We start from the raw sequence: 18584 nt of genomic DNA, 5'->3' as shown, positions 1-18584 counted from the left end.
AGAAACACTTAGGTACTCAGGTGGTCGTGTTGTTGGTTATGCGCAAAATGGTTCTGGTGATACCGAAGTTCTTGCAACACATGCGTGACATGCTTTGGTGATTGAAGTTGTCTGCCATTTTGGTGGCCCTAGATATATACTACGCATTTACCCTGTTGCAAAACTTAATTCAGATCAACTCAAGAAAATTCTATTGGAAGCTCTAGTAGCGGTAAACAATGCTGGTGGTAGTATAATTTCTTGTGTAGGTGATAATTGCAATACAAATGTTGCAGTTTATGGTAAATTACATTGCCCTGGTAAAGTCTTCATTGACGCTATAAATTCTTATGCTTTCCTTGTTTTTGACTACGTTCATTCTTTTAAAAATATAAGAAATAACTGGATAACGGTGCATGATAAGGAACTTTCTTTCACAAAAGATGGAAACACATATATTGCACGATGGAAGGACATAAAAGCACTGTACAATGAAGACCGGAAAAACAGCATCCGTCTTACCAAGATCACATACACAGCTGTGTACCCAAAATCTTTGCAGAAACAAAGCGTGCATTTTGTATGCCAGATCTTCAATGACAAGACAGTTGCTGCTCTTTCAACTCTAAAGGATAAACTTGGCATTAACGAGGGCACCATCATTTTTGTCAAACTCATCACTGATTGGTTTCATATGATGAATGTGAAAGATCGATATTCCGGTATACAATAGCCAACATCGAAGCCGCAGAGTTGCTACTGACTCAGCACAACTTCATCTACGTTCTACCTGGTGTGTTTGCTGATGAGGCCCTTGAAAAGTTCTTTGGTCAAGCCAGACAACACAGTGGAGGTAATTTCTATATTGACATTGTAGATATCAAGGCAGCTGCAAAAACCAAAAATCTCCATGCACTTTTAAAATATGAGTCAACTCCGTGCGAGTCTCATGATGTGCCTTGCACCTCTAACATTTGCATTGATGATGATCAATTTGACATCACCATTGCTGACACTGAAGACCTAGTGCAATCTAATGACAGTGTCAAGCATAAATGTATTTTTCTAGCTGGATATTTGGAACACAAATATCCACCTAATATCTTGCGTATCGAAACTGAAAATGATGACGACCATCGGATTAATTCAGAGTTTCTCACAAACTTAAATAGAGGTGGACTAACTGTACCTCTACTCTCAACAGTACATTTCGTACACTCAGCCTATAAACTGTTTGGTAAGTGCAACTTGCATTGCTGCCGAGCTCATCTAAGCCATGCTTTGCGTCGTATCGATAGTCCAATGGTTGTAATTCAAGGAGCATGTCTTACTTTATCAAACATTCTTTTGAAAGCATTTGTGCTTGACAACAGTGACAAAGAAAGACAACTCGGCTGAGAAGAAAAGAAAAACTCTCTACTAAAAACTGAACAAGTATTTTGATTACTCATTTCTACAAATTTTATTGTTGTTTGTTGTTGTTTTTCATTGTTGTTTCACAAATTTCATTGTTTGTGTTGAACTATTCAGGCTAAACTGTCCATGAATACATTTTAATTCAGTCACAGGAGAACATATTGTGTGTTTCAGTTGTTTAAGTGAGAAAATATGCAATATTTTGAGTGATTTTGGACTATTTTTTTGTGATTTGACCTTTAAATGACCTTCAGATGACCTTGTAGAAGGTTAAAAGTATGAAAAAGTAATTCCTTATCCTTCAAAACCCCCCAAGAGACACCAGAATGAAGGTTTTACCATGTATTTGACACAAATTATGATGGGACCCAAGTTCCAACTTGGAACCCAAGTTCCAGATACCGAGCATAGAAGTTACCAGTTCTTCTATTTAAGTTGTCTATGGTTTCACTAAAAAAAAACTTTACACAGTGGATCGACGAGGACATGAAAAATGCTGTTCATAAATTTCTGCAAGGTAAAGAGAATTGCCGAATTATTGCAGATAAATATAACATGAATGGAAGCATTTTACGCAAAAGAGTGAAACGAATTAAAGGAGATCAGCTCATTATTAGCAGAGGTTGAAAACCTGCTCTCAATCATGAAGTTGAAAAAGAGTTAGGGCAATGTATTGGGAAAAAAATTCGGGTTAAGCCCATCCAGTGGACAGTTACCATCTATGGTACAAGATTATAGACATGGCTGTACTAAAGTCTCCGAATTCGAGGACGATTGTCAGGTAGACACCGGGTAAACTTGTTTATGCAGAAAAACAAAATCTCGTTGAAGAAGGCAAACGTCATTAACGCAGGGCGATATTTATTTTTTTTCTGTTTACAACATAGCAGAAGTACTTCAAGGATAGAACTGGGAAAACGAAGAAAGTGGCATGTTTCAAAGTTTGCTGCAGTGAAGTGTGTACTGTATTCAATGATGTCAAGTCAATAAATAGACGAGATTTGGCAAACTTTTGATGTGAATTGCTTGTGTGTAATTCTCTGTTTGCTTTGCAACGCTTTGCAGCAATCTAATGCTATTTATTATTTATTGATGTTTTTTTCTTTTTAATCAGGTGTAACACTTCACAAGTTTAAATTTTTCTTAGGTGTTAGTGTAATAAGTTTCACATGTTTTAATTTTGCTCAGGTGTTACACCTCACTTATTTTCATTATGCTTTACTACTTCAATAAATACCGTAAAATGGTTAAAAACATCGTCTTAGCCTATTGGTGTACTCATCAATTTTATTAGTTTATCTACTCAAGAAGCAAATCAAAGTATACCAGAAACAAAATAGGTTTATGTTAAGTCACGTGGAAAGTGAGTCAACCAGAAAAAAATAGGACTTATTTTTAAACAACAACGTTATCAATACCAGATGGTCAAATTACGTTTACAATAACAGGAAATTTTTATTTCAGTTGTTGCAAAAACTTATATTTACTATTTTTGTCATCACCTGAGTTTCCTCTTATCACGTCACGCATATTCATGGTGCTTTTGTTGTCCAATCGAATTCCGCTTTCGTTCTGTTCAGCTATAAACAGCAACGATCATCAAGTTAGAAATTTTTTATCATTCAGCAAGAAATTATGGTCAACTTTGATCACTACTAAATAGTAGAAATTATGATAAAACATATGTAAACACTTACTATAATTGACCCCTTGCGAACCTACAACTTTGGCGTTGTTTATTGTGCTGCCTTGAAAATTTACGTTCGGATTTTGGCTGTGAAAAACAATATATACAAATGTTATATTTGTTACATGATGAAGTGATTTCATTGGTAGACTGTGACGCGTTATGGGTTCAACATTTATGTTACTGAAAGGTTTCAGCTTGTCTAAACAAATATTTAAAGCTCAATTTGTTTATCCTTGTCCTGGTGCTGATTACAAGAGTTTGATATAGCAAAGCAATGATCAATATTTACAAAGTCTATTTACAGTTTTACCGAACCGATTGAGTTCCATTCATTGAAACAAATTAGCATGTAAACCAAAACTAACCTTGAGTTTCATACACAGCATTATGTATGGCTTATAGTAATATCGATGCTTTAACAGAACACAAATGGCTACATTCTAATTTTTCAATGCCTTTTGTACTATTTGTTATTTCAGATATCTTCCATATTTTTACTTCCGCGTTGAAACCTTTGTCTAGAATTTATCATCAGCAATTGCTTTACAAGTTACAACGCTCGTTTCAATATCGCAAAATGTCTTCGTCATAAAACATACAAGGTCAACTAATGGTGGTATGAAATCAGTCATTATATTACATTAGCTAATACTTAGAAGTGAAAAATTACCTCATCTTCGAAAATGTTTTTACTGGAGCTTGCTAATAAAACGTTTTAATGTTAAATTGCAGATGCTTCTTCTTTAAACAGGAAAATGGAACGGTATTCAATTAAAAGCAATCTGTAGCCTAAGATCCTCTGTAAGTTGTCTCTATACAAAACTGTTCTACTGTATAATAAGGAAGTGGTTGGTTTCGTAAAGTAAAGCAAAAAATAATAATTGTGTATTAACGAAAAGTGCAAGCTACAGACAATTAGCCTGGTGACTTTCTGCTGTAAAGACTGAACAGACAATTCAGTCCTAATTCTTAAACCAAGCTTGGCAAGTAGAGTATTAAACGCCTATCTATAACTGTAAGTTGCATGACTTACTTACGGTGAAATAGTCGCTCTCAAAATTAATAGTTTTTACTCGTTCTAAGTCATGCAGCTGATTGTTAAAAGATTGGCAATTAGGTTAGAAAATCGGAATGCAAATGTTGATCTTCGCTGCTTAAGATTTTATTGAAGTTAGATTTAAATTAAAAGGAAGATTTAAGTTAGGTTTAGGTTATGATGTTGTAATACTTACTTTTAGTCAACAAGAAACCGCAAAAATTGGATTTACACATACTAAAAACAGCCAAAAAATAGTATAAACAACCCTTAATAGAAATCTGCACGTAGGCTAATGGTAAAGTAAAAGCTGCGAAGGGTCAGGGACATCAGCCTTTGTAATATGCTTTCTATTTTCCAGGAAAATATCACAAAAACATAAGAATTTGGTTTAAAAAAATCGTAAGCCGACCTTGAATTAAAAAGAGACCTCAAAAAGCTTTATAGTCTAGGGCAGTGGTTTTCAACCTGGGGGTCACGACCCCCGGGTGGGTCGTTTGCCTTTTCTCTGGGGGTCGCGAAGACGACAATTAAATACCAATCACTATTACGAGAATGCCAATTAATTACCATAAAATTAACTGTAATGATATTAGTGAATGTTGTTGACAGTGAACGTTCAAACAGTTGAATAAAAGTTGAATGTTCAAACAGTGAGCAGCCAGGAAGCAAGTTGCGAGATAGACTATTATTTTTGCAGCTGATGATAGCCTAGGCAAGCCAGTGTAGGCCTACTATTGAGTTCCCGGTATCAATCATAGGTAGCCTACGCTAGCTAGCCTAGCCTGAGGAAATTTCAAAAGCGTTAAGATTTGTTGTCACTTTTAAGAGCAAGGTAACATTCGCTAGACATTAAAAAATAAAACTTGATTTTTTTCATTGCTATTTCACATGAAATAAGAGCATTTTAATTGCTTATTTCATACAGAACCAAGCTTACCGAGGGCTAACGAGCAGTATTTCTTGCTCGGTTTTCAACGAGCAAGAAAAATACTGCTCGTTATACCAAAGTCAGTAAAGTAGCGAAAAAATGACTTTTTCAAAATTTTCATCTTTTTCATCAAAATTGTTGGAAGGGGGTCGTTAGTTACATTGGGTTGTTAAAATGGGTCGCGGTATGAACAAGGTTGAAAACCACTGGTCTAGGGCATAGGCCACAGCTTGCAACTGTACAAACAAGTCAGAAGAAACTGATAAAATAAAGGTTGTGGTGAAGTTTGCTGCCTAATAGCTAACCACAGAGCTTTAAATAAACTTTCTAAAATTGTCCTGAAAAGTGCGATTAACAAGCACTTCTAGGCTGTAGGCAAACTCAACCAGCGTCATCGTAACTTAAACACAAAAGCAAGTCCAAATACAAGTTCATAGATTAGTCAAGTTGCTTGACAGCATGCTGCTGCTCTGGCTTTCCTTGCAGTCAATTGAAGTCAGAAGTGTAGGTCTTAGGAGTTTAACCTATGTTATGTCCAATTACACAGGAAAAAATAGTGACTGATAATAGTCCACAATTTTCATCATTGACTAATAAAATGCCACTTTCGTCCAAAAAAACACTCCCCACGCCTTATTTTGGTCCAAGTACCATAAACCTGCCTACATACAGTTCGCAACGCCTTTTTATGGCTAACTACGCACCACCGATGCATTGGAAACTATTATGGCTAAATAAAACCCAGTGTACGATGTGATTGGCGTTTACTTCGTTACAAGTGCAAATCAAGTGGCTTAATGTCATTCGTGTCACGTAATATATTCAGCCACTTGACACAGTCGGAGTTACCGGCTTAATAGTTGCTGTTACCGCGATGAACACCACATTAATATTTAGATGGTGACATTTCGTCACTGTTTAAAACTTTCTTATCCCTGCAATGCTATAATTTCATGAGTTTTTTACTAAATGCAAGGTTGTAAAAGGACGAAGGAACTTAAAAGTTTTCCCACGTAAGTACAGTAGGCCAAGATTTTTTTACAAATTTCATTACCCAAATTATTTTCCCCAAATGGTAAAGGCTTTTTTAAATAATCCGGAAATGTCAACGCACACAAGTGCTACAAATACTTCATTCACTTTTCACAAAAAAATAGGACATCTAGGCTAACAATCACAACAAAAATGTTCAAGGTAGGTTTGCTTGTTTGTGTTTTGATGTTGAGGTAAAGCAAGTTTGATGCCATTTTGAGTTTGGGGTAGGGTCAATTACATAAACATAATCTCTGGGTTGAGGTTGTTTGCACCCAGACTTACTTTCCTTGGACAATTTTTATTTTTTAGGTTGTGCCAGGGAATTGGAATATTTATCTCTTCCTGTAATTTTCTTTTGACAAGCGTAACGAAAACTAGAGTCGCGAACATGTTTCCGCAAATGGTTGTGGTAAAGTCGAATGGAGTTGCATGCATAATTTGCAATCTGATAGCTGGTACAGTTTCTACAAATAAAGAGCTTCATGATTTAGCACACAAAACCAAGTTTTTGGAGAACTATGCATAAAGTATTGCGGCTAACGATTACGATTACATGCAGGCAAACTAACTGGCCACGAAAAAGGAAGTTGAGAGAATTGGGTAGACCTGGAGAATATTTAGCCGGAAAGAAAAAAGTTTCAAAATAAGTTGGGAAGTATCCAACAATCCAACCAATAAAAGACAACTTTGCGGATGATGTCTTACACAAGTCTAGTAATACTTTCTTTTCAAACACCACACTGCAGAGATGGACCTTTGGTTACGAAATTTCGCTTTCAAGAATGGTTTGCATGAAGCTTTCATTAAAGGGATTGAAGGTTTGTTGGCAATTCTGTTGTTTTTCCAGGCATTACATATGTGGCATTTTGTTTTGCGGCAACCGATTATTCCATTTTTATTGTAAAACTTCATAACTTGTGGGAGCAAAGTTATTAAACTTAAAACTTCTATTGCTGTTCAAAACAACTTAGTTTCAAAAGCTTTCTGCTCCGTTTGCAAGACTTCCTTGTAACTAATTTCGTTTGCCGGTGGTGAGTTACGCGTTACGTTTTTACTTCGGACTTGATCCCAGAGTGATTCCATGCGTAATCAATGATTCGTAGAAAAAGCAAAAACAGAGGACGACGACGACATTACACATAACGCAGTAATGCTTGAATTGCGTGCGATTGCTAATACAAAAAAAGCTTTGTAATGTAGCCAAGACTGTTTTATTTTGCAACCATGAACCGTTGCGAACTATTTTCAAGTTTTGCGACATTGTTATGAAGGAGACCGGAGGGGCATATTTTTATGTAAAACACTGATCAGTAGCATTACCAAAGCTAGTTCAAAACGTTCAATATACTCCATTTGCACATATGTCTGGCTGTTGTCCGGCCAAAAATGAATCGATTTACATTCTGTTGTACCAACACGAGGAACGAGCTTCGTGATATTAAATGATTAAACTTTTGGCTATAAATTGTCTATTGCATTGGTGATTGGTTACTTTATTATGTAAAAGTCGGTTTACGCAGCGTTAATTGGTGGTGTACACACTAAATTTTATTACAATAGATATAATATGCATTGTATTTGAGTACTGTATTAGAGACTTAATGCTAACGTAAGCTTAGTAAATTTTGCAACTTGTTCCAAAATTATAGCCCTTAGTTTTACGGTCAAAAATGTAAACCTGTCTTTATTTTTAAAAAGCAAAGTTTGTGATTACTGCACTGCTTTTGCGTTATTATATTTCATTACGTTGGTAACTGCCATGGCTACTGTAATACATACTATAATAAAAATACATACCTATTATATATGTATTGTGTACAAGTTTGTAATTTGTATAGTGCTATATTTTGCGCAATTGAAATAATTTATCATAGTTTAAAAAAAAATATAGAGGATTTATAAGCGTTACCATTTTAACGAATAATTTACAATATGTGCACTTTGCAGTTGCCACAGTCACAGTATACGATCTGCCTTCATCTCTTCAAGAAGTTGGAACTAATATCAGTCCATTCAGTCTCAAAGACAGAAGACTTCTTGAAAGATTTTTTGGAACAGCGATGCAGCAGTTTTTGGTGGAGGTGAACAGTGGTTGGTTGTGAGTTAGGATCTAACAAACAAGATTTTGTATTTTCATTGTGGCAGTGAAGCCCTGTTCATTTGCCCATATCCGAAAGCGATTCAACAACCAAGTGGCAGCCTTAAATAAATTCACAATGACGCCACTTCTGAAAAAGAAAAATCACGCAAACGAGGTGGAAGAAATGTCATTAATAGCGATCAAGAGGAGGATGGAAGTTATCAAAAAATTTCCTGGTGACGAACGCACTGCGAAGACTTTAGAAAAGTACCCATCATACAAGTTGAAAGAAAAGGTAAGTGTGATTTTAACTGATATTTCATTAACTTAAGCATAAAATTTAAACAACAGGCTCTGCTTTTTGTCGTTAGTAAACATAAGATACAAAATCGTGTCAACGTTATTGTTGTAACGTTTTCTCTATTTTTGCAGTGCATAACCGACATTGCTATATTCTTTGGATATTCCTCTAAAGAAAACATGGTGAACAAGTGCCGGTTACGATTTTGTAATTTCATCGAGGGAAGGTCATTGTGCCGTGAAACAGGGTGTGTATGCCTAATGGAATTTTCCAAAGTTATGAACCAACTAGAAGCGGTTTCTTCTCTTAAAGAGCTATCTACTGTCATCAAGCTTATGAATGATGGAAGCGTAAAGCTCGTTAAAGATCGAAAACAGCCACATAATTTGTGTGCAGGTACTAAATGAGATCCGGGACCCGGATCAGTTGTTGTTGACCAATTGCAATTTGTTGATTTAGGAAAATCTGAAATTTTTTGTGTCTATTATCTCTGCTTTGTGTACATTTTATCCTGGATTCTTGTCCGAATGTCTTTACTTGTTGCATCATATGCAATATACGGTTTTATTACATTAACCAAAATAATAATTTTAAATAATAATAATTTCGCTTGAATGTTTACATTACAGTATTTCGAAACGAGGAATGTTTGTTTGCCTTCTTTAAGTTTATTGTAAAAACTTTATTATTATTGCATTTGTAGCCTATATAGTTTTTAGTTGACTATATGCCATTTTCCTTAGTTTCGTTCTCGTAGCTTGTGGTAGACGGCATCAAGCCGATTGTGAATTTTGAAAGTAATCGCTTTTTCTTTTCTTTGACTTTTTTGGAAGGATACATAATTAAAATTTTGTCAGACTGGTAATTATGCATTTTGGTCACGTGATGTTCAAGTGCGACATTTCAATTGGCATGGATTAAGCCAGGGAATCCCAGGCTGGTCTAGGTTCTATATGGGCGAGTATTTAGCCAGGTTTACATTAACTAGGACGCTCGCGGCTGAATATGGGGATATTCATAACCAAACACGATTGGAAAGGATTTAGTCGTTTCAGACTAGTATTTAGCCGCAAGAAGGACTGTATTTATCCAGCTGGTAGTGGCTAAATACCGGGATATTCATAACCATTTTTTTGGAACGCATTCAGTCACTTTTTTTTCCTGTGTAGGCGTCAAGTGAAGAAATTAGCAATGCGGAGAATTGTAATTGAATAAATCGCGATTGTTTTAAACATAACAAATCCGGTAGCCCAACCATTTGTGTCTATTTAGTTACGTTATCCTTTTGATCGAATACGCTACCCATCAAACCGGTACACCGTACTGTTTGCCGTTGTTGAGCTATAGGCTGTTACCTATCAAGCTATTGGCAATTAGAGCAATTTATACAGCTGTAACAGATACATACGTGATATACAGTAGGTAGGCTACCTGTATTACTAAATTTATGAATTTGCTACTGTTGTCTGACCTACATGACATCACAAGAGCCATCATCTAGCCCACGTCATGATTAGGCTAATTTTGCAATTTTCTTTTGCCTACAATTACCTAACCAAGAATTATTTTTCAAAACTATGTTACCAGAATATGAAGTGAGTAATTGTTTCATATAAAATCAAGTTGTTTTTAGATTTGCCCCTCACTTTAAATTTTCAGTTCAAAAGTAAGGATTAAAACTGCGTTTTTGCAATGCATGTCGACATAATCGCATTCTAGCATTTGAATACGAAAATGGCGGGGACCTGTTTGCCAACAACAAAGGCCATAGAAATCCCAAGATAAGTGAAGACAACAAAATTGAGATAAACAACATAGACTGGCAGTTATTATGAAGTTACTTTAACACTACACACCTTCCTTGATAAGTTCAAGCCTCTGAAGGCGATTTGCAATCTTGAAACAAAAACAACAAATTCAATTATAACATATTCAAAATGCAACTTATGACAAAATGCTAATGAACAATAATCTCGATTCAAAAGGGACCGATTGCGTGCTGACTGGCATGAGCGCATTGCCGCTACCATTAGATCGATTGCTTATTTCACTGGATTTTGCATTACTGTTTACCGCCTACTTACTAGTCAAACTCTCACAACGTAGAACGCAGAACCCAGGACAGAGATTGTTGTCAAACTGTTGTAAATGTTGTAGCCTACTATTGTAACTAATTGTGAATGTGTACTGCGCTTCTGGACGTAGAACAGCAACGTTACGTCACACTACTTCCAGAAATACGACCAATCAAAGAAAATAATTCGGTTTCACTGTTGCAACTGTGTAAGCTCTGGATAGAAAGCTAAACAAAAATAAATCGTAATCACTGAATCGCATAGTGTACCAGATAGGTCGGCTAGTCTCATAAATCAAATGACTCAGCTCATTAAACTAAACGCAAAAACCAGAAACAAGGTGATAACACATTTCCACTTGCCAAGATCTTGAATAAAGGGGTTCGCTGATGAGCTTCGACAGTCAAAATTACGACTGTCGCCTCGCAAGCCACATCTAGAATGCTTTCTGTATATCAAGTTATCTTCTTATCTCTAGCCCGAGATGTGCCGAAGTATATAAGAGGAAAACAAATATTAGCGGCCCCATAAGCCAAAACGCGTGACGACAACAGTGCAGGCAACATGAAACGAATAAAAAACTTAAATCTCAGCTACAACGGAAGCACAAGTTCACTAGACATACCTACGATGCAAAACATGTGTAATCAAAAGTACAAAAACAATATAACTGTTTGCAATAATGAAAAAAAATCTTTCTCCATCTATTCTATATTAACCCATATTTCGTAAATAAACAAAAATTCATTCCAATAATTTGGAAAATTTAGAGCAATATCCTCATGTTTAAAGGAGCAGAGTTGCATAAAAGTTGCATTGTGACAAATAAATAGCGTAAATACATAATAAAGCGTTGTTGAAATAGAACGTGACAAGCAGATGCATTGTGGCAAATGAATAGCGCAAATACACAGTAGCGTTCTACCGCCACTTAGCTGTCAGTATGGCGAACGCAATATGTTATGTCTATCCATAACTTTGTCATTCATGTATAGGTGTGGTATTCAGTTAAGGCAAAAAACTCAACCAATCAACCGCAAAATCAATCAAATCAAAATCCGAACCAGGATTAATGGCACTCATAATGACCTAACAAATAAGTTATTCTCTTTTCAAATACGTTGATTTATTGAAATTAAGGCTCATTTTTACAAAAAAGTTGAGGTTCAAATTTAACCATAAAGACTTAGTTTTCAGTTTTGTTACAGAACAAGAGATTTTATATCATAAGTTTCTTACAAAGTTTCCTAATTCTTCAAAACAAGAGTTTGCTTGAAACCGTGAAAATATCACCAAGCAAAGAACAGCTTTGCCAAGTGCAATACACCAGTGACGGATGGCAAGCATAATTTTAATAGAGTTGAACACTTAAGTTAGAGATACATGTGTATAGTTACGCGTGAGTTTCAATGTTTTGATGTTAACAAGCGAGAGCTTTGTTGCGATAAAAGCGAAAAGTTTTACTTTAAAGAACGATAAAAGAAACAAAAATTCTCTTCGCAAGACGTGGCCTTTACATGATATGAGACATCAAACTCTGATAGTCGACCGATGTTGCATTCAATTTAAATCTCAAAACGAACATTCTTTTACTCAAACAATCTTTACATAATATCATCGTTTAAGTTTTGCAGGTGAGGGGAAAATAAGTTTGAAAACTCCCATCACGCGACCGTTGACCGCTGTTTGACCTAACACGGAGTTATTGTACAACTTTTATCTTGTACGGGAAGCCAAATATGGAAAATGTGCGGACACGATTTATTGGTTTAAAGTTAATCGTTTTCTAAAAAGATAAATCGCCACAAACACTTCACACCACATCCGTTTGTACCAGCGCTGTGTCGGTTTAACTCACTGACACAGGCAACGAAATATAATCATTTTAATCAAACATCATACTTTTCACTTCCCTTGGCTAACGACGTAAAGTAAACGATATGATACGATACGAATGAAGTGGTTAAAATTTTACAAGATAAGAAAAGTTGACACAAACACTTCACAACACATCAGCTTTTGTCAGGGCATATAATAAGACGAATTGTGATAAACGAAAAACACAAATATAAAAAAGTTTTTCCGAAAATGAACGCAGCGTTTTACCGCCACCTAGTAGTCAGTGTGACGATCGCAATAAATTATGCTTGTCTATAATTTTGTTATTCATGTATGTGCAGTTGTCAAACCAGGGCAACAAGCTCAACCACAGAATCATTCAAATTAAAACCCGTCAAAAATTAAAGACACGCATTATGACGTCACAATACTTCACTTTCCGAATACTTTGGTATTTCGAATTAAGGCTCAGTTTTTACAAGACACTTTTAAGGTGTAGCTTTACAGTAATCACTTGTTCTTTAGTTTTGTAAGTTTTGTCACACAATTCGGATTTTACATCGTGAGTTTCTTACAAAGTTTCCTAATTTATCAAGACATGAATTTATAAAAACCATGAAAATATATCACCAAATACAAAAACATTTGGCCAATTTTGCCGTAATTCACCAGTGATGGACATAATAGAATAGAATTGAATTCATAATAGAAAGCATAATAGAATTGAATACCTAAGTTAGAGAAGCAAGTGTATAGTTATATAATATATAAAGGCAAGTGTATAGTTATGCGTGAGTTTCAATGTTTGGTTGTCTTGAGACGAGAACTTTGTTACGATAAAAGGCAAAGTTTTACCGTAATGAACAATTAAAGAAATAAAAATTCTCTTCGCAGGAAACAAGATGTTGCCTTTACATGATATGAGACATCAAGTTCTGATCGTCGAACGCTTATAGATATATTTTAATTCTCAAAAACTCATTTTATCGACCAAACAATATTTAGATCAGCAGAAAACAAAGTTGAAAAATCGGGTCACGCGACCATTGTCCTCTGTATGACCTAGCACCGAATTATTGCCGACATTGTTGTTTGTCCAACCATTATCGAGTACGGGAAGCCAAATTTGGAAATTGTGCAGACACGATTTATTGTTATAAGTTATAGTTAATCTTTTGCTAAAAAGATAAGCCAGAAACACTTCACACCACATCGGCTTGTACCAGCGCGGAGTTAATTAATTATTATGGCGTCGCCGTTTGCTTGCTTACCATGAGTTTGCTTTATATCGGCCGGTACCGTTCATGTGCATGACGACTTGTTTAAGGAGTTAAATTAATTAAACTCACTCCATTAAAATAATTCTCTCATTGATATAAACTTTAAGTAAAGATACTGTAATTCAAAACTGTTACGTTCAAACAATAAAACAGTTACTTACTAATTTACTTAATGTTAGCAATCCGATTTAAATTTAACTTGTTAAAATTCAAGCTGATTGAAGTTCTTGATCGTTCAAACAACTTCTATTAATTATGTATAAACCTATTCAATTCTCCACAGTTGAACACAAACTAGCTAACGATAATGTTTGTAAGTTAATACTAAAACTCATAGCAAACTTTCAATTGATGTAAAACTGGATATATTTAAAACTTAAATGAAAATAAAACTTTTAAACGTACGCACTAATTAAAGCGATCAAATACTAGTAAAATTAACATGTAAAAAGTTTTTTAAAACACGATTTATAATTAATAAAATATTAATTTTGTGGAGTATTATATACCCAACAACATTGATATACCCAACAACATTGATAGTGAAAATCAGTTATAAGGTATTCAGTTTTGACTGCGTTATGCTATGCCGTGTATCCTGTATATGTTATTGGTAATCCTGTGTACATTTCGACTTCTACTCTTAGTCTAATTTTGTTACTTTTTTGCTTCGGTTTGTTTTTCTTCAATTATTCTTAACGTGAATGTTTTCTGGGTTAGGTGGCAGTATTAACATTCCATCGTTCTACAGCACCACTCTACAGTTTAACACTTTCATGTTTTAAACCTGCTCATTAGTTATCTTTGAGCGTAAAAATTTCCTTTTAACTAATAAATAATTAGCACCATAGCAACATACATTTTTCGTTCCATATATTCAATGGCGAAAAATTACGTCAAGATAACACGCAAGTATGCGACCGTTAAACACTGCGTTTCCTGGTATACGGTATCTCCGATTGTTGTCATCTCAGACACAAGACGTTTTTCATTTGCTGAACTGGCTGATGGCTCTGATCAACTGATTGGAAAACAGCAAAACGGACGTTAATGTAAAGAAGTTAACTGGTGCCCAAAGAAAGCTGAAGCAAAGCTGTGATATCAAAGGTCGCTCATCATTCTCATGTTTGATGTTCTGATATAATGAGCATTACTTTGACAAAAAATCAGTTATATGATGTCTTTGTTATAAAATTTAGTGCCTCCAATATTAAAATTAGAGATCCCACTTGGCTATATTAAAACACTGCGTTTTCTAATATTCAGTAACTTCGAGGTTTGATGTTCTATATACGCACGTTAAAGCCTCCCATGCGGCGTCACTACTTTCTTGCTCTTCCTCTTGAAAGTTAAAAGTCAAACACCGAAAAGTGATTTTGAAAACAAGTGAAGAAAACATGGCGTTGACCTCGAACATTTTTGAGTCAAACTCAACAGAAAATACGTCCCGGTGCTTTTTGTAACACCACAGCCCCTCATTCCTCCAAAATGCAACGATGAAAATAGATCGGCAATAATTAAACTTCACAAAAAGTGGGCGGATATCAAAGGAAAAAGCTATTTTATGGTAAAACTAAGATCGGCTGGGCTATGTAAATGGACATTGGCCACATGCACATGTTATTTACTATACATTGCTCAAATAAATGTCAGAACACGTGCAGACGTAATTAAAGCTCGAAATCGAAATCGAATCAACTTTGTAGTGCAAGAATATATTGAGTTTCTTGTGAAAAATATCATGTAGTTTTCGTACTTTGTGTATTATGAGATATCAACGTTATATTAACATATTTACTGCTGTATATTGCGTTATTGTACATGATGTAATATATTACTTGTTTTAAGCTGGCGTTGTAGACTTTGGCAGCAAGTTGCTTTGTAGCGGCAATTGAAATATTATTAGTTTGTCGCTGGCTGGCGCTCTCAAACTAGTTTGCGTTTTGTGCAAAAGCTTCGTGTTTTAATCGTTGCATGCTGGTTTGTTATTCAGTCTACGATTCTGTTGTTTTACTATTAATAGTCGTGAGGTCTGAGGTTTTAGCTTTCAATAAAGAACACATGAGCTTATCTATTATTTAAAATATGAGCGAGGATATTAACTGGGGTCAGATCTACTGAAAATATTCTTCTCGGATTGTAACAACCGATCAGACCTCGCCATAACTTACCGATACCTAGCATAGCAAGGTAGAAGGAATATAGAGTATGAGTAAACACGCCTTTATTGAAGCTGCCAACTCAACTTGGTAGTTTTTCTGGTGATCTGATGCTGTATTTGTTAACTGTGAACACTCAGTTTTTCTGATATTTACGAGTTACCAGTTACCAGGATTTGTCATGGAGAAGGTCTACCACTCTAACGATCAGTCATAAAACCGTAAACTGTTTCTTCAACATAAAGTCACCCACAAGCCAGGTTGGAAATCAATTTAATCGGCCATCTTGAACAAATTAAAACACTTCACGAATACATTGCGAGACCACAGCATTTAAAATCACAGCCAGCTTGTTCTATCGACCATTGTAGAATGACTCGAGCAACATCCAATCGAAGATTAAATTAAGCGAGTCCTTGGATGGAGCGTGGAGCGTTTCTTGCTTCAGGAGGAAAAACTTGAACAAGGCACATATAATTACGAGGAGACTATTTCACCGTAGCCTTTGTCAAAGATACGCGGTTAGGTTAGGAGAATGCGTATGCGAAAATTTTATTTTAACTATTTCAAGTTTTAATGGAGTTAGATTTAGAGTAGAAGTCAAATTTTGGTTAGGTTTAGGTAACTATGTTATAACATTTGAGTTAGGTTAACAAGGAATTGTGAAAAATAGTTTTGAACGCGAGATTATTCCGGTGAAATAGTGGCAGCCATATAATTATCGTGTCAACATCGCACCAGTGCAGAGAGAATCATTGGACCAGATCATTACACAAAAGCAAATAAGATTTAAATAGAAATTTAACCTATAGGCTGTAGGTGGGAAAAACATAAGTTAGGTATAAAATATACTCCAAAGGCACCCCACTGGTATACTACAAATATTCTTGTGTAAACGTGTAAGATAAACAAATGATAATCATTTACATGAAGCATCTGAAGCGTGAATAAATAATATTGTACCAAATCACACAGACAGAAATACTAAAACCACACTTTTGTGGCACATCTGCTACATTCAACATTTTGCAGCAGCAAAAACGACTTGGCCGACTAAAATCAAAGATAATCATTCGTCTTTTCCGCACTGTTGCCGTTAGAACGCGCCCAATCTTAGAAACATCTGAGCAGATGTTGGGCAGATTAATTATTAATGGAATGCGGAGCGAAAGAAAGTTGCAAATTACTAAATTCCGTAAATATTTTCCCCGCTGCCTAGTTTTCCGGTTCCTGCCCCGACATCAAATGTGGGTGACCAGCAGACAATTTGGCTCAAAGGACGACGAGGATTGTTTTCAAAAATACATCTTCATATCCTTCACGGGGTCACGTTAATTTTGCCAACAATTACTGCTAATTGCCAGCATGAAACATTTCAGAACATGCAAAAAAACATTTATAACAAGTTGCGTAATGTTGATCGAGCTTTTTCACGAACTTTAATTCCACCTTCAACTGCAAACTTACTTTAAATCCCAATGAGGTGCATTTGGTGCTGATGATGTTAACCTCGTGTCTAATTACTGCACACACATTGCCACCCTCTCATAGGACATGACTCAAGATTGGCGTCATCATACAATGCTTTTAAACCAGTTATTTTTTTCCTTTAATGCCATTAAACAGAAGTAACAATAAATAAAACGAACTCTCAAGAAAATTTGCACCCTTTATCATCAAATTTATGATGGATAAACGAGGGCGTTCGACTGAAACCTTCCCAGAGACGCCTTGGAAGTGCTTCGGTGATGATAATAAATTACCTCGGTACAATGTTGCAGCAACGCCCACTAATTATAATGCAACTGGCATTGCACCAAAACCACAGGTTGCAAATTGAAATAGTTCAACATTAGAACAACTCTATTTATTTTTGCATTCATCGTAATATTTTCTACATAGGCATTCACTGTTTTAAAACTGACTTTATCGAACTTAAGGAGCATTAATTAAGAGTTGTGTTTATATTCAAGGCCTATAACAGTACTGTAGTTGAAAAATACTTACCGTACCCACAGCTTCCAATTTAATTGGAGATGATGATTCCTGTACCGAGATAAAGTTTGATCAGGCTATTTGCAATAATACTCAGCATAGTGTCACGTAGACATTACATGTTTTCATATATGGCTTCAGAATGCCCAAAAATATGGTAATGAGATTGTTATATACCGATCCTTATTGCATTGTCTCTAAAGGTAACCTTGGATTTGTGGTTTGGTTTGTAGACCACGATGCTTTTCTGTTTGCTCTTTGAGAACCCAGTGCAGATGTGCCTGGGCTGGATTTGACGGTTTTAATCACCCCAATCCATCCAGCGTATTTTTTTCAATTATTATGGACTTGTGAGAGTGAGTGGTGGAGTTGTTAGAGATGTTTTAAACATGATTCTTGCTCAAAGCGAATGTTTGCTCCCGAAACTTTTAAATTTTTATTGGATTCCTGCAAAGAGCACTGTTAGCTGAGCACTTCAAAGATTACCAAGTCTACACAAGTTCGGAAACGTGACGTGCATTTAAAGTCTGCCTCAACGGTTTGTCCGAATGAGCAATGCAAATAAATACTGAAATATTACAACGCAAATCATCCCAAACTTGGCTATTTTTGCTCTATATATTTTTAAAATTATATTGGAAGATTTTAACTTGACACAAATGTCTGTTAACATTTATGCAAGATTAAATAGAGCGAGAGAAAACAAACAATAAGTTCGCGATTTCTCATGGTTTTATGAGAGGCTGCGTAGTGAGCTTTGTATGCACA

General features: G+C 35.5%; 1 protein-coding gene across 2 annotated transcripts in view; it reads right to left on the bottom strand.

Moving 5' to 3' along the window:
* The window catches only part of LOC143459116 (NACHT, LRR and PYD domains-containing protein 5-like), a 44989-nt gene extending 40997 nt beyond the window's left edge, over positions 1 to 3992 (bottom strand). For both annotated transcript variants that reach the window (XR_013117742.1, XM_076956094.1), the window contains exons 1-3: positions 3756 to 3992; positions 3093 to 3169; positions 2898 to 2975 (exon numbers count right to left, since the gene is read on the bottom strand). Coding sequence is in view for 1 of the 2 variants with exons in the window: in XM_076956094.1 (XP_076812209.1) it covers positions 2898 to 2975; positions 3093 to 3169; positions 3756 to 3760 (160 nt within the window). In the remaining variant the exon portion in view is untranslated. The remainder of the gene's footprint in view (positions 1 to 2897; positions 2976 to 3092; positions 3170 to 3755) is intronic.
* Between the last annotated feature and the right edge of the window lie 14592 nt (positions 3993 to 18584).

The sequence above is a fragment of the Clavelina lepadiformis genome, chromosome 5 (assembly GCF_947623445.1).
Source record: "Clavelina lepadiformis chromosome 5, kaClaLepa1.1, whole genome shotgun sequence".
NCBI classification, from domain to species: domain Eukaryota; kingdom Metazoa; phylum Chordata; class Ascidiacea; order Aplousobranchia; family Clavelinidae; genus Clavelina; species Clavelina lepadiformis.
This window is presented reverse-complemented; position numbering and strand designations above follow the sequence as displayed.